Here is a 13,748-nt window from a genome sequence, read left to right on the forward strand (position 1 = left end):
GGGTGATCAACTGCATTGCACAAAAAGGGAAAGAAAACCTATAAGGCACATTGGTTTTAAAAAATTTTAAAACCCGGCATAATTTGACGTCGCAAAATCAACCGATACGCCTCCGCACACATCGTCTTTGCTTACTCCAACTTTGACTTAAAACCTCAAGACCATTCGATCTAATATCTAATCTGTACATATGTATCATGGTACATGTACTAGCTTTGGGTTAAATCCCACAGCCAATGGTATCACATCAACAGGCGTTTGAATGTGATCTATGACCCTTAACCTTTTTGTAACAAATTAATCTATCATGGATGGACACATGGATTGAGGTTTATACATACTTGTACCAAGTTTGATTTAAATCCCTTCAGCTGTTCTCAAGTATCACATTTTACCTCACATGACCTCTGACCTTTGACCTCTTGAAGCTGAATCTAATCAGTTCATCTTTACATCATAATATATTAAACTTGTACCATGTTTGGTCAAAATCCCATCACAGGTTCACAAGTTAGCACGATAACAGAATTTTTACTTGACGGGGCCTCTGAACTTTAACTTCTTGACCCAATAATCTAATCAGTTCATCTTTACATTATGATATGCACTTGTACCAAGTTTGACTTTGATCCCTTCAGCTGTTCTTAAGTTATCGCAGTAAAGAAAACCTATCATGGATGCACAGATGGATGGACAGACAGACAACCCAAAAACATAACGCCTCCGGCGATTTCGTCCGCAGAGGAAAAAAATATGGGAAGGTGTAAAGAAAGTCACTGGTCTTGACCAAGGTTACCAATTTTACACAAACCTTCTTTTAAACGTCATCAATTTTTAACCACAAGCAATCTCTGCTTATCCCAAATCCCAGGCTAAGATAGAGACAGACTTGACAAACATTGGGTATGGAAAGGAATGAGGGGCAGGACAACATGATCCAAAAATCCTTCATCCCATCTCCACCTACCACCATTTATTTAGTTTTAGAACAACATAGTTCCTGCACATGTACGGTTGTGCATTCTCATGCTGAGTAAGACTTTTACGACAAACACAAGTAAAAACTCAGTTATACCAAATTATGCACAATGCAGATTACATGCACAAACAAAACATTATTCACTTAATGTATGAATATAAAACATTCTTCAATCTCTTCAAATATTTTTAAAACACTCTCTCTCTTCAAACACCCCCACTCTCTTCAATCCCACTCCTCCCTCCAGGTCTTTAACCCAAGTCCGCAGGCGTGGGTCTAATGGACCCGATACGTTTTTTATTTTTGCAATAATTTACTTATAAAAACGTTTTTGGGCATGACCCTCCATGAATGCTTGTACAAGTTGGTGATGAACATTTATTCACCGTTTATCCAAAAAGAAATTCTTTTAGTTCCAAGAAAAGTTCTGACAAATTAAGATTTTCCCTAAAATGCAGTCCTTCAGGCCTGCAAGACCCGAGTTCTTTTTTGCCTTTCTTTTGTTCTCAAAGTACCTAATTTGCATGTGAGCTGTGCTATGGAAAGTTACCAAACTTATTCACTCGGGTATGAGTCATTTCTGACGTAATTTCTGTTCACGTGTTGTTGTTTTTTTTCATTCCTTTTTCCTTCCTGCCTTACGTTTTCCTTTGCCGTTTACGTGAGTTGTGTTTTTGGATCGTTCATAACTTCTCGTAGGCTTTTCCCGTGTTTGGACATCGGATTATTGCTTCAATTGCTTTTGGTCGAGGTGAGCTTATTTGACACCATTTTACGATTTTTACTTTTTATTGAATTTGCATTGGTTCTTTGACGATCTCCCAGACCCAGACCTGCATAAGTGTAAAATTTCGCAAAAACCTTCAGTGTGATTTTAAAACAAAACAAATAGTGAATCCACTTTCTTGAGCAAAGACTACTCAATTAACCAAACCTTTATATGCAAAATAAATCATTTGTATAAAAATATAAAAGTAAAAGCAAACAAACATTTGAAATAAAAGTTCAAGTATGTATTGTTTGTATAGGTCTTCTTCAAAATAAGTGTATAGCTGAATCACCATTATGGTGGAAATACTACTGCAGGAAGCCTCTACTTTGCATACAAAAGAATAACCATAAAAAAGAAATAAATAAATAACAATTCACACCAATGCGCTCCTGGGGTCGTTTAGACCCGAAGCCCTGCATTATCATTAGGACAATATAGCCTGCGGACTCGGGTTAAAACAGCTGTTCACCACCATCTCTTATCTTCCCCCATCCAAAACCTTGATCTTTTCTACCCCCGCTAATTCACCCCAGATCCACTTTTCTGGAAGTCCTTGCAGTGTCCATGTGTTTTATACCTCTCCCACCTCCACCCCCTCACACCCCCAAGCCCTCTCCCTCCCACAGATCTCTCGATGTCCCTGCTCTCAAATGTTGTGTTTGTGTCCTTCCCCCTCTCTCCCCATCTTGTCCACCGCTCCCCTTATTATATGTTTTATGTGTCGGTTTGACTTTTTGTGCGATTAATGTTGGCTCTTTCACGAGCCTAGATCTTGCATACAAAAAAAAACTTCAGATTTGGGCATTAGTTCTGAGGGGGGTGGACTGTTGGGCTTGAAGCACATCCCATTCATGACCTCATCTGGCATGCCGAAGATTTTGACAAATTATTGGGCAGAATGGAATAAATGGAGTTGCAAGCAAATGTAGATGTCTCGAGCAGAATTGTAAGACATTGTAAGGTGTGCCTACAACGTTTGGTGACACATGAAGTAGTAAGGGAGTACGTAGATAAGAAACATGAAAGGGACAGAAGGTATCCTATGTTACCTCCACCACCGAAGGTGGACAGATGTTATGTTTTCACCTGTCTCTCTGGTCGTTTGTCTGTCTGTGAGAGCAGGATATGTTAAAAAGTTGTGAATGGATTAGCACGAAACGTGGTGGACAGGTTGGGTATGTTACAAGGGGGTTAATTGATTCGATTTTGGTAAAGATCCGGATCCAGATGTGAATACAATAATTTTTTTAAGTGATTCTTCACCATTGAGTGACAGGGCCAAACAGGATATACAGCACAATGTCTCAAAAAGTTATGGACGGAATATGACAAAACTTGGTGGACGAGTTGGTTAGGTGACAAGAACAGACCGATTAGATTTTGGTTCAGGTCCGGATGCCGATCCGGCCCATCAGTGGGATACAAAACGTAAATTGTTCAGCCTACAGAGTGCCATCCTAGTTTATATGGATGCTTAAATGCAACGCCATTATTTTATTGCAATATATCTGCCCTTGAGTGTGGTTCTTAAAAATGAAAGTTAGAAAAGTCACGCTCCTAACATTTTAAAAAATTTTGTGTGTATGAAAAAACCCTTGTGGTGAAATTTTAAGCCATTTCGACTAAATTTATTGGTTGCACACCGAGTTGGCAATTTCACATATTTGGCTCGCATAAATGTTTGGAGTTGATTATATTTATTCTCCACTACTATACTTGTGATTTTGACCATTACAGTTGACCTATGACCTTGACCTATGTAATGCACATTTTGAAGTTGTTTTTAAGTTAATTGAATACAGTACAGCTGTACTCTGGCGTGTGCAGTTGCTCCCACTGAAGAGTACAATCCTCTCTTAACAAGGGATGAACAGCAAACCCAGTATCTGCTTCAAGTTGTGACAGAACATCGCAAGAGGTTTCTCGATTGCAGGAAATCAACGCTTATCGGGCACAAACATTGAGTGGCTGGCAACCATGAGTCACTGTGCAACCCCTAAAACTTGATGTATTCAAAATATATTTCACAGGCAGAAGTTTTACCTCAATACCAAAAAAATTAAAGGTTAGGAGTAAAACAATTATTTTTATTTTTTTTGCCTTATGTAGCTGAGAACCACCCTACTGCCCTTTTGTCCCACTTCCATATTTGAGAACAAGAGATGGTGCAAGTTTAAATTCTGATTGGTTATATGCCTTGAGAGTAGCCAACATTTGTAGAAAGGTCAAATAAAGAAATAAAGGCAACAATAATAAAAAAGCTTAAAAACTTTTTTTACTTTCAATTTCTGCAATGAAAATAGATGCATAAATTGTGTTTTAGATCCAACTCGCAAAGATCCCGTCCTTATGGACGGGTTAATTCCCACAGAATTGGGACATTTTAGTATGAATTGTAATCCACTTCCACCAAGTGCTGCCATACGATATACATTTACAGAGAGAGAACTCGGGTCCTCCTCCTATGCTGAACTTGCTGGACTATTAATTTATTTACCCCCATAAACCTTCCCATACACTGAGTACAACCACCAGTTTTCAACTCATTCCTTTCAGTTGTTCAGGAGGGCATAAAAGTCAAACAAAACAAACACAGAGCCACTTCTCAAATTATAGTATGATGATCGATGAATGGTTGACAGCAATCAGTATTCAGGATGAAATACAAGCAAGTGATTCCCTCAATCCCACATGGGCTTCACCTTCTGCATGTGATGCACACGATTGCGTCTCGAGCGGGAGTGCACATTGCCAGCAGTTAACTCCTGACTCAACGTACCACCAAGATTCTGCCACAAAGGGACAATAGCTTCATGCAGGTGGTCCTCTGGTGCAACTGTTTCCAACCACACTCGGCAGACACCGTCCCGGCTGGAACTGAGCAGTGCATTGCTGACAGAGCCCCTGCAAGGTTGACAGCGAAGAAGGATCAAATTACCATTTTGCATTCATTCTCATCTAACTACAATTTCAGGCAACACACGCTAATGTCTCTCGCTACGCAGTTCTCCCTCACCGAGCTGGATTTTCACCAAACTCTGCTCCAAGGCTTTCCACCAATCCCCCATGGGACAATTAAAACCTTGGCACCTCCAAGTTCAGAGAACACCAGACGAGACACCTTGATGCAACTATCTCTGTCAGCACATCATCTGATCTCCTTTATGTGAAACATTTCAGTGTCTCCTTACGTTATGCAAACACTTATACAAGACTAGTAGGGGTACCCGGCGGCATTGCCTGGTGCTGTTCAAATCCTGTTGGAATTTTCAAGAAATCAATTTTTTTTTTTTTTTTTTTTGTGGGGCCGAAAACACTTCCCTACATCCGCTAAAGAATGGGGTCGGCAAAAAATTAAATGTGAGCTTTCACATAGCTACAGTGTTATACACTATAGAGAGATTTTTTTAAATGCAATAAAAGTGCAAAAAGTTTTTCATTCATTTTTACCTAAAACACTCCCCAGCACTCACTGATGAACATCTGAAAGTTTGACAAATATCGATTCAGCCATCTCTGAGTAAAATGGTGACAGACAGACTGACAGACATCTTAGTATAGACTAGAATACAGAACCCGTCGCGTCGCTGATGGGAATACCAATCCTTGTGTAATTGAAAAAAATCAAGACCGGACATGTGTAACCCAAGCATTTTCACTGACATGTGTAACCCAAACATTTTCACCGACATGTGTAACCCAAGCATTTTCACTGACATGTGTAAACCAATCATTTTCACTGACATGTGTAACCCAAGAATTTCACTGACATGTGTAACCCAAGCATTTTCACTGACATGTGTAATCCAAGCATTTTTACTGACATGTGTAACCCAAACATTTTCACCGACATGTGTAACCCAAGCATTTTCACCGACATGTGTAATCCAAGCATTTCCACTGACATGTGTAACCCAAGCATTTTTACCGACGTGTAATCCAAGCATTTTCACCGACATGTGTAATCCAAGCATTTTCACTGACATGTGTAATCCAAGCATTTTCACTGACATGTGTAATCCAAGCATTTTCACTGACATGTGTAATCCAAGCATTTTCACTGACATGTGTCATCCAAGCATTTTCACCGACATGTGTAATCCAAACATTTTCACCGACATGTGTAATCCAAACATTTTCACTGACATGTGTAATCCAAGCATTTTCACCGACATGTGTAATCCAAGCATTTTCACCGACATGTGTAATCCAAGCATTTTCACCGACATGTGTAATCCAAGCATTTTCACCGACATGTGTAATCCAAGCATTTTCACTGACATGTGTAATCCAAGCATTTTCACTGACATGTGTAATCCAAGCATTTTCACTGACATGTGCAATCCAAGCATTTTTACCGACATGTGTAATCCAAGCATTTTCACCGACATGTGTAATCCAAGCATTTTCATGGACATGTGTAATCCAAGCATTTTCACCGACGTGTAATCCAAGCATTTTCACCGACATGTGTAATCCAAGCATTTTCACCGACATGTGTAATCCAAGCATTTTCACCGACATGTGTAATCCAAGCATTTTCACCGACATGTGTAACCCAAGCATTTTCACCGACATGTGTAACCCAAGCATTTTCGTTGACATGTTTAATCCAAGCATTTTCATTGACATGTGTAACCCAAGCATTTTCACTGACATGTGTAACCCAAGCATTTTCACTGACATGTGTAACCCAAACATTTTCACTGACATGTGTAATCCAAGCATTTTCACTGACATGTGTAACTCGAGCATTTTCACTGACGTGTGTAACTCGAGCATTTTCACTGACGTGTGTAACCCGAACATTTTCACTGACATGTGTAACCCAAACATTTTCACTGACATGTGTAACCCAAACATTTTCACTGACATGTGTAACCCAAGCATTTTCACTGACATGTGTAACCCAAGCATTTTCACTGACATGTGTAACTCGAGCATTTTCACCGACATGTGTAACTCGAGCATTTTCAATGACATGTGTAACCCAAGCATTTTCACCGACATGTGTAACTCGAGAATTTTCACTGACGTGTAACTCGAGCATTTTCACTGACATGTGTAACCCAAACATTTTCGATGACATGTGTAACCCAAGCATTTTCACTGACATGTGTAACTCGAGCATTTTCACTGACATGTGTAACTCGAGCATTTTCACTGACATGTGTAACCGAAACATTTTCACTGACATGTGTAACCCAAACATTTTCACTGACGTGTAACCCAAACATTTTCACTGACGTGTAACCCAAACATTTTCACTGACATGTGTAACCCAAGCATTTTCACTGACATGTGTAACCCAAGCATCGCAGGAGTTGGCCTGGAGGCTGTTAGCTAACCTCCCCCCCCCCCCCCCCCCTTACTCTGGGTTATGAGTTGGCATGTGGTGTTGAAGAGACGCTCCATGTTTATATGCAGTGATTGTAGTGGTGAGTTGCACAAGTTATAATGGGCAGAGCCGTCAGTAGAAAATGTCAGGTGGATGGTAAATCACAAATTCAAAGCCAAACATGCCAACCCAAATTAAAGTTAACAAACCTCGACATGTATTAGCTATGTCAATAACTTGAACACAAATATTTCCAGCATGAAAATATTGCTAATGCTAAGCAGACGGAAGCAATAAGCAACTGGTTTACAAAGTTCCAAGGTTCCTGCCAATTCGGTTCCTCGATATAATGGTCACCATTAAAAACATCATGTTCGGCCTCATGCAAGGAAGCACAGAATAAAATTGCTGCACAAGGTAAGAAATTTATAAATCATATCTAAGGCACTGCAAAACTATCATAATTTGAATGCCAAAGTATGAAAAGGTAAACAAGCAGCAGTAGAGCGAAAGACAAACCCAAAACCATGATAATTACTGACAGTCAATTACATGATAATTACATGATAATTACTGACTGACATTCTCAATTGTAAAAATTACCAATGAGGTGAAAAATCTGAAGAATGATGAGGACAAAACGTAAACTGACAATAGCTCGGCAAAGTCGACAACTCCATCACTACAGCAGGTAAAACACAGCAAATCACCAAAGGTAACATAATCCTTTACCATCAATTATTGGATACAAGTATCACTGAAGGAATTTGAGTGCTGATATCAAAAATAAATTAGGAACAGAGGATACGCAGTGTTGCCATCGTCTCTGTTGGGAGTGTTGTCAATGTCGAAACAAACCAGACAAGGTTTCTAAAAGCAATTTCAAATGGATGTGTAACCTACACCATTGTCGTGTCCAACAAGATAGACTCTAAGATCGATTTGGTAAATTCAGTTCAAATTCATCTTTCGGTGACGAGAAAGTTCACAGAACACCTTACCCCGCGCAGTCTTGAGAAAAAAAAGAACGTGGCCGGCCTGAGTCTGCAAGAAGCAAGTTTGAATGGTCGAGATGATGCAGCATGATGTAATATTTTGTTCAAGTACTGTACTGTTAAACAGAATGTTTTTGAAAGTGCCAAAACAGTGATTTGTGTTTTACAGTGTTCAAATATATAACAAGTACAGATACATTCAAAGTACACCGCCCCTATGCCAAATAATTAAATATTCTCCAGCGCGGCATTGCCGGGGCGCCTTTGGCACCCGGCAAAACCGCCGGCAGCTCATATAGACTGTATTGGGAGGGAGAGGTGTACAATAATTGATTGATTAATTACATAATTAAAATCAATAAAAGATTGTCATAAAATATTTTCTTAATCAATTGGCTAATAGCATAACTAAACCACCACTGCTTCATCCGAAGCTGTAACTTTTTGAAAATAAATTAAATAAGCCTTTAATCTAAATATTTTTTATTTATTGATTAATCAATAAATAAATCGATTAATAACTCTTTCACGAGCCTCGATCTTGTATCCAAAAAAATATATTAAAAAATCGATTAATCAATGAATCAAAAATATCCTCGACAGCCACATCACTTGGTCACTATTGTTCAAATATTAGCTTCCTAGCTCAAAAGGTGCCTGAGATATTGCCCAGATGAGAAATAAAACAAATAAATGACTACTAATGAAAATAAATAAATAATAATCATTAAAAAAAAATTAATCAATTGGCTAATAGAATACATAAACCACCATTTCATCTGAATCTGTAACTTAAAAAAAAAAAAATTAAGTCATTCATCAAATAATTAATCGATTAATTAATTAATCAATAAAACAAAAATACCCTTTACAGCCAAATCACTTTGTCATTGTCATGTTTAAATATCAGCTTCCTAGCTCAAAAGGTGCCTGAGATATTGCCCAGATGAGAAAGAAAATAAATAAATGATTATTAATGAAAATAAATAAATAATAATCATATAAAAATTAAATAATTAATCAATTGGCTAATAGAACATATAAACCACCACCATTTCATCCGAATCCAACTCCCAAAAAAAAAATTTTTAGTCATTAATCGAATAATTAAATAATTAATCGATTAATCAATAAATCAAAAATAGCCTTTATAGCCAAATCACTTGGTCATTGGCATGTCCAAATATCAGCTTCCCAACTCAAAAGGTGCCTGAGATAATGCCCAGAAGAGAAAGGAAATGTATAAGTACTTAATAGCAAGCAGGAGCGAGTTTCAAAAGTTCGCTACGAAAAATGCCACGGTAGCGGCAGAAAGGGCCGTGTTATTAACCCAACATTTGTGGGTATATATAGAGTACAGTAGATCTTCGCTCAGTTCTGTATGTAAACCTTACTTCACGGATGTCGGGATTCCTCCAAATTTCTTCATTTAGTGTTATAAAGAACATTAGAGACCGTTTAAAAAGCTAAGCATACGTGTTTGTGGTGTATAATATTTTTACTTCCTGTAGAAGCCGTTGCTCCTACAGAAACGCAATTATAACGATAAAGCTATTTATACACGTTATCACTGCAAGAAAAATGCCTTGGGGAAGTGGGACATTATTAATATTAATATTGTTTTGTAACATTAACAACATGCGATTAACATTAATTTTGTTATTAAAAGCGTCTTTGGAAAAACGCCACGGTAAATCTTCTTTGGAAATACGCCACGATAAAGCTAATTTAACATTTATATACACCTCAACGTGCAACCCCATTGACGGCAATGGCGGGCAAAGTCACTCGGGGGTAGAAAACAGGGGGCAAATGAATGCGCTACAACCTTCATTGTGTAACCCTTCGTCATCCTGTCAAGTTTGGTTGAGATTGGATAAGTAACGACGGCATGTATTGGCGTCAAAAATTCATCAGACAGACAGACACAAATGGCGTATTTTAGTACGATTGCCATATCCTCAAGAAATTTGGATTTGAAGTCAGAAGATGAATTTGAGACATGAGCGCAGAAAGTCAGCTTTTATTTCTTGGTATTTCTATTCATTTATGTTTTACCCTTTGATCCCTTCAGCCGTTCATAAGTTATCGTGGTAACAAAAACCTATTATGAATGCACAGATGGATGGTCAGACACCCAAAAACATAATGCCTATGGTGACTTTGTCGGCAGAGGTATAATTTCTTTTCAGAAGGTTTACCGCCATTGATGCAAGGTATAACCCTGGTGTTGGGCGAGCGGCCAGGGTGCCAGCTTAGGATCCTAGAATCCTGGGTTCGAATCCAGGTCGATCGCTGAATTAACGCCAGGGGGGTTGACTCAGCCTGTCATCCTTCCGAGGTCGGCTAATTGAGTACCAGTTCACTGGTAATTCCCTGCTTGTCGTAAAAGGCGACAAAAAAGGGTTGGCGGCAGGAAGGGCATCCGGCCGTAAAACATTGCTTCAAAAGGGGACCAAAAAACAACAACAACCACGGTGCCCGAAAAAGGCCAACCCCCGCTTTGCGGGGAAAAATGGCCTCTAAAGGTGTTATTTTATATATAACGTCTTTTGCATGACATTATTTAACACGCTGTATTAGTTATTTGTGCCTGTAGTTTGCATCCTTTATGACGTCCCTAAAAACAGTAAGTTTTCTGTTTCGAATGCTTTTCAATTTTGTTTAACTGCCAGACAGGTAGACAAAGTTAAAAATAATAATAATAATAATAATAATAATAATAATAATAATAATAAATCTCACTACTCTCTGCGCTAGCGTGATCAGGAAATTTCAGAGCCAAAGTACTGTTAAACTGCAGGTTCGTTTTCCGAAGAAGCGTTATGAGACACGGCTTTTGCTCAAGCCAACAAATGTTTGCAGGTTCAGGGGAAAGAGGCCAAAAAGATGGATGAAGTATCTTGAATCAGAACGCAAGTGGGACTGTATTTTCACAAGAAAAAGCAACCATTAAAGTACTGCCCCAAGACGCAACTACATGAGATTTTACTTCACCGAGAACAAATATCCATGAACAGTTCAGGGGGCAGGGAGAGGGATCCTGCCATAATCAGCTACGGACATGAGAAATTCCACATAGATCGACAATCCAAAAAAAAGCAAAACACTTTCAAACAAGACGGAAGATCAATCGTGGTGGGCCCACGCTATTCATATATGGCCTTATTTTGATGCCACCCTCATTCGTCTCAAACAATTTCTGTGCCAGAGTAATTCCCGGTCCAAGCAATCCTTTACTGTTTGCTTTTATTAGGTTTATGCTGCTGTGCTTTTCACAAGGACGGTATAAGTCATGAAGGAGCGCGTGGCAGCACCTTGCTGATTGCACTGCTGCGTGGCGCTCAAGAAGCAACTACTCATCGTAGTACACAACACACAGCAGGAAAGCTCCATTTATCAGTTTCTTCCCCTGGCTTCTTAGTAGATGCAAGGGTCATGTGCCGAGAATGGAGGGCGGCATGGAACACTTACGACGGACAACACTGAATCCAAGATATTAATACAAACTATTTTTGTATATGGGCTTTCGATTCCAGCCGTTTGCATTCCTACCAATCAACACGATCACCTCGTGTCCTCCTTTCCTTGCCACGGTTGTTGTAATGGTTTTTCACCTCTAAGCACCCATATGCAGGAGTATCTTAAAAGCAAATGCAAGCAATAATCAGCACTTATGTGAACTACTTTATCCATGTCCCATTTTGTGCATCAGCTGCACAAATAATTACAAAAATAAAAAAATTATATTGCAAGCCTGGCTAATAGCCCTGTACTCTTCAGGTTGATATGCATCTTACCGTGATGTCAGCTTATTTGGCATCACAACAGCTGATCCGCACGACAAACTATACAAAAAAAAATGTTTTTTACCCTCAAAAGGAAGATTCAAAATCTCATGGCATGAATGATGATTTTTCTTTTTTCATTTCAGATTCTTGGGGGATAGCAGAGATGATAAGAACAACACACTCCATGTCGCCTGCAAAAGATGCAGGATGGTCTGTGTAAACCCAAACCCATTTTGCCGTTGCTAATATTTGTCCAAGGATTTATGTTCTTTCAGAGGTTCGCAGCCGATCGGACTGTCAGAGAGAGCATGGACGCACCGTAGTGCATCTGATTAACCGCTACTGCGCAACCAATCACCACCATACTGTGCAACTTTCAACAGGGTTGATGCATGTATTAACCCAGAACCTCAATTAATCGCTGCTCCACCACCTCGACCATCTCTCCTGCCAACATATTCATGTAAAACGCACACATTGAAATTGGGAAACACCAGATTAATGGCATTCATCCACAACACGACGATGACGAATTTCGTTAAAAAAATCAATGCACATGCCTGACAACATGTTTTTCCAGCATGGAACCAGAACAAATGTAAACAGTCCTCAAATATATAAAGACAAAAATATAATGTTTATCACATACAAACACAAATCGATTTTCGATACCAGGATAAGCGAAAAAAAACAGGTCGACATGAAAAAAAAAGCAAAAATAAGAAAGTCAACTTGCCAAATTGAAGCAAACACAATCAAATTCAACTTTCACTTTGGGAAAACGTTATAAAAAAAAACTTCCATTGAATAGTTTACCCGAAAGCTTGCTATTGCTGATATTTCAAAATGAAGATTCGCAATCTCTTTGGAATCTGCCCTAAGAAGCAGGTAGACATTCAGCATAATGAAAATAGGCCCGTGCAGGATAACACAGAATATGAGGCTCTTTTAAAAGCTCTTGTCAATTTGGCAAGCCAAAGCCCCTTGCACCATTGGCATTTCTCATGAAGATGCCACGGTGGATAGATCATTAATTTCCGGCAATAAAATGGGTGTGCGATGCCTTTTCATCATTCGCACAGAGCATTTGCTCGGCTTGCTTCTTAATGCGGTATATAAAAACCCCTTTCATCCACAATCCCCTCTGTCGGCAGGTAAAATTGGAGGCAGCAGAGGAGAATATGGATTTTGACTCCCCTTATATAAACACAGAGAAAAACAATATGAAAGGGCAGCCTCGAGAGGGCAGAACAAATAAAGGAACAATATGCAATGGTTACCACACGAGGTTGCTATACAAAAGGTTCAAACTCCAACAGCTTCCATGATACAAATCAAACCAAAAACAGGTAGGGAACAGCAACAGGGATTATTCCTCGTTTTACAAGTATCACACTCCACAAGTATGGATGGCAAAGGTCAAATAACAAAATCTATATACGACATAGACAAAGTTGGATTTCAACCAAGGAATAAAAGAAACCCAAGGAATAAAATGACTTCAATGAAGAAGAAGCTCAAGTGTTGATGACAATTGCATGAATGTTAGAATTACACTCAGAGAAAGTTGCAACTACATTCTGATATTCTGTGAATAATGCTTGCCCACATCGATAATCCCTTTTTTTTCTTTTCTTCTGAATATAGGAATACTAGGAAGCAATAGTTAATGGTTGCAGAGGTGGCAACACAGCCTACAAGTATGTGCTCTTGCCTCTGAGCTGCCTTAACTGCGTTTAAATCTCAACCCAGTGATAAACTCTCATCCTGGTGTTTCGCATGCAGAGCGAGACATCTATCCTCGGATAGATGTTACACTGGATGTCCTGTCTGCTAGAAGTTGTTCGTGGACGTTACAGATCCTACAGTTTCC

The 13,748-nt window shown here is 39.1% G+C and overlaps 1 protein-coding gene across 1 annotated transcript in view; it reads right to left on the reverse strand.

Annotated features, from left to right (window-relative positions):
- LOC137430717 (dmX-like protein 2) overlaps positions 1–13,748 on the reverse strand; it is a 79,179-nt gene that overhangs the window by 19,256 nt on the left and 46,175 nt on the right. Inside the window, exons 8-9 of the mRNA XM_078782658.1 lie at positions 4,454–4,655; positions 1–10 (exon numbers count right to left, since the gene is read on the reverse strand). The exon at positions 1–10 is cut by the window's left edge and continues 150 nt beyond it. Of these exons, the coding sequence (XP_078638784.1) occupies positions 1–10; positions 4,454–4,655 (212 nt within the window). The remainder of the gene's footprint in view (positions 11–4,453; positions 4,656–13,748) is intronic.

The sequence above is a fragment of the Myxine glutinosa genome, chromosome 7 (genome assembly GCF_964187855.1).
Source record: "Myxine glutinosa chromosome 7, kmMyxGlut1.1, whole genome shotgun sequence".
NCBI classification, from domain to species: domain Eukaryota; kingdom Metazoa; phylum Chordata; class Myxini; order Myxiniformes; family Myxinidae; genus Myxine; species Myxine glutinosa.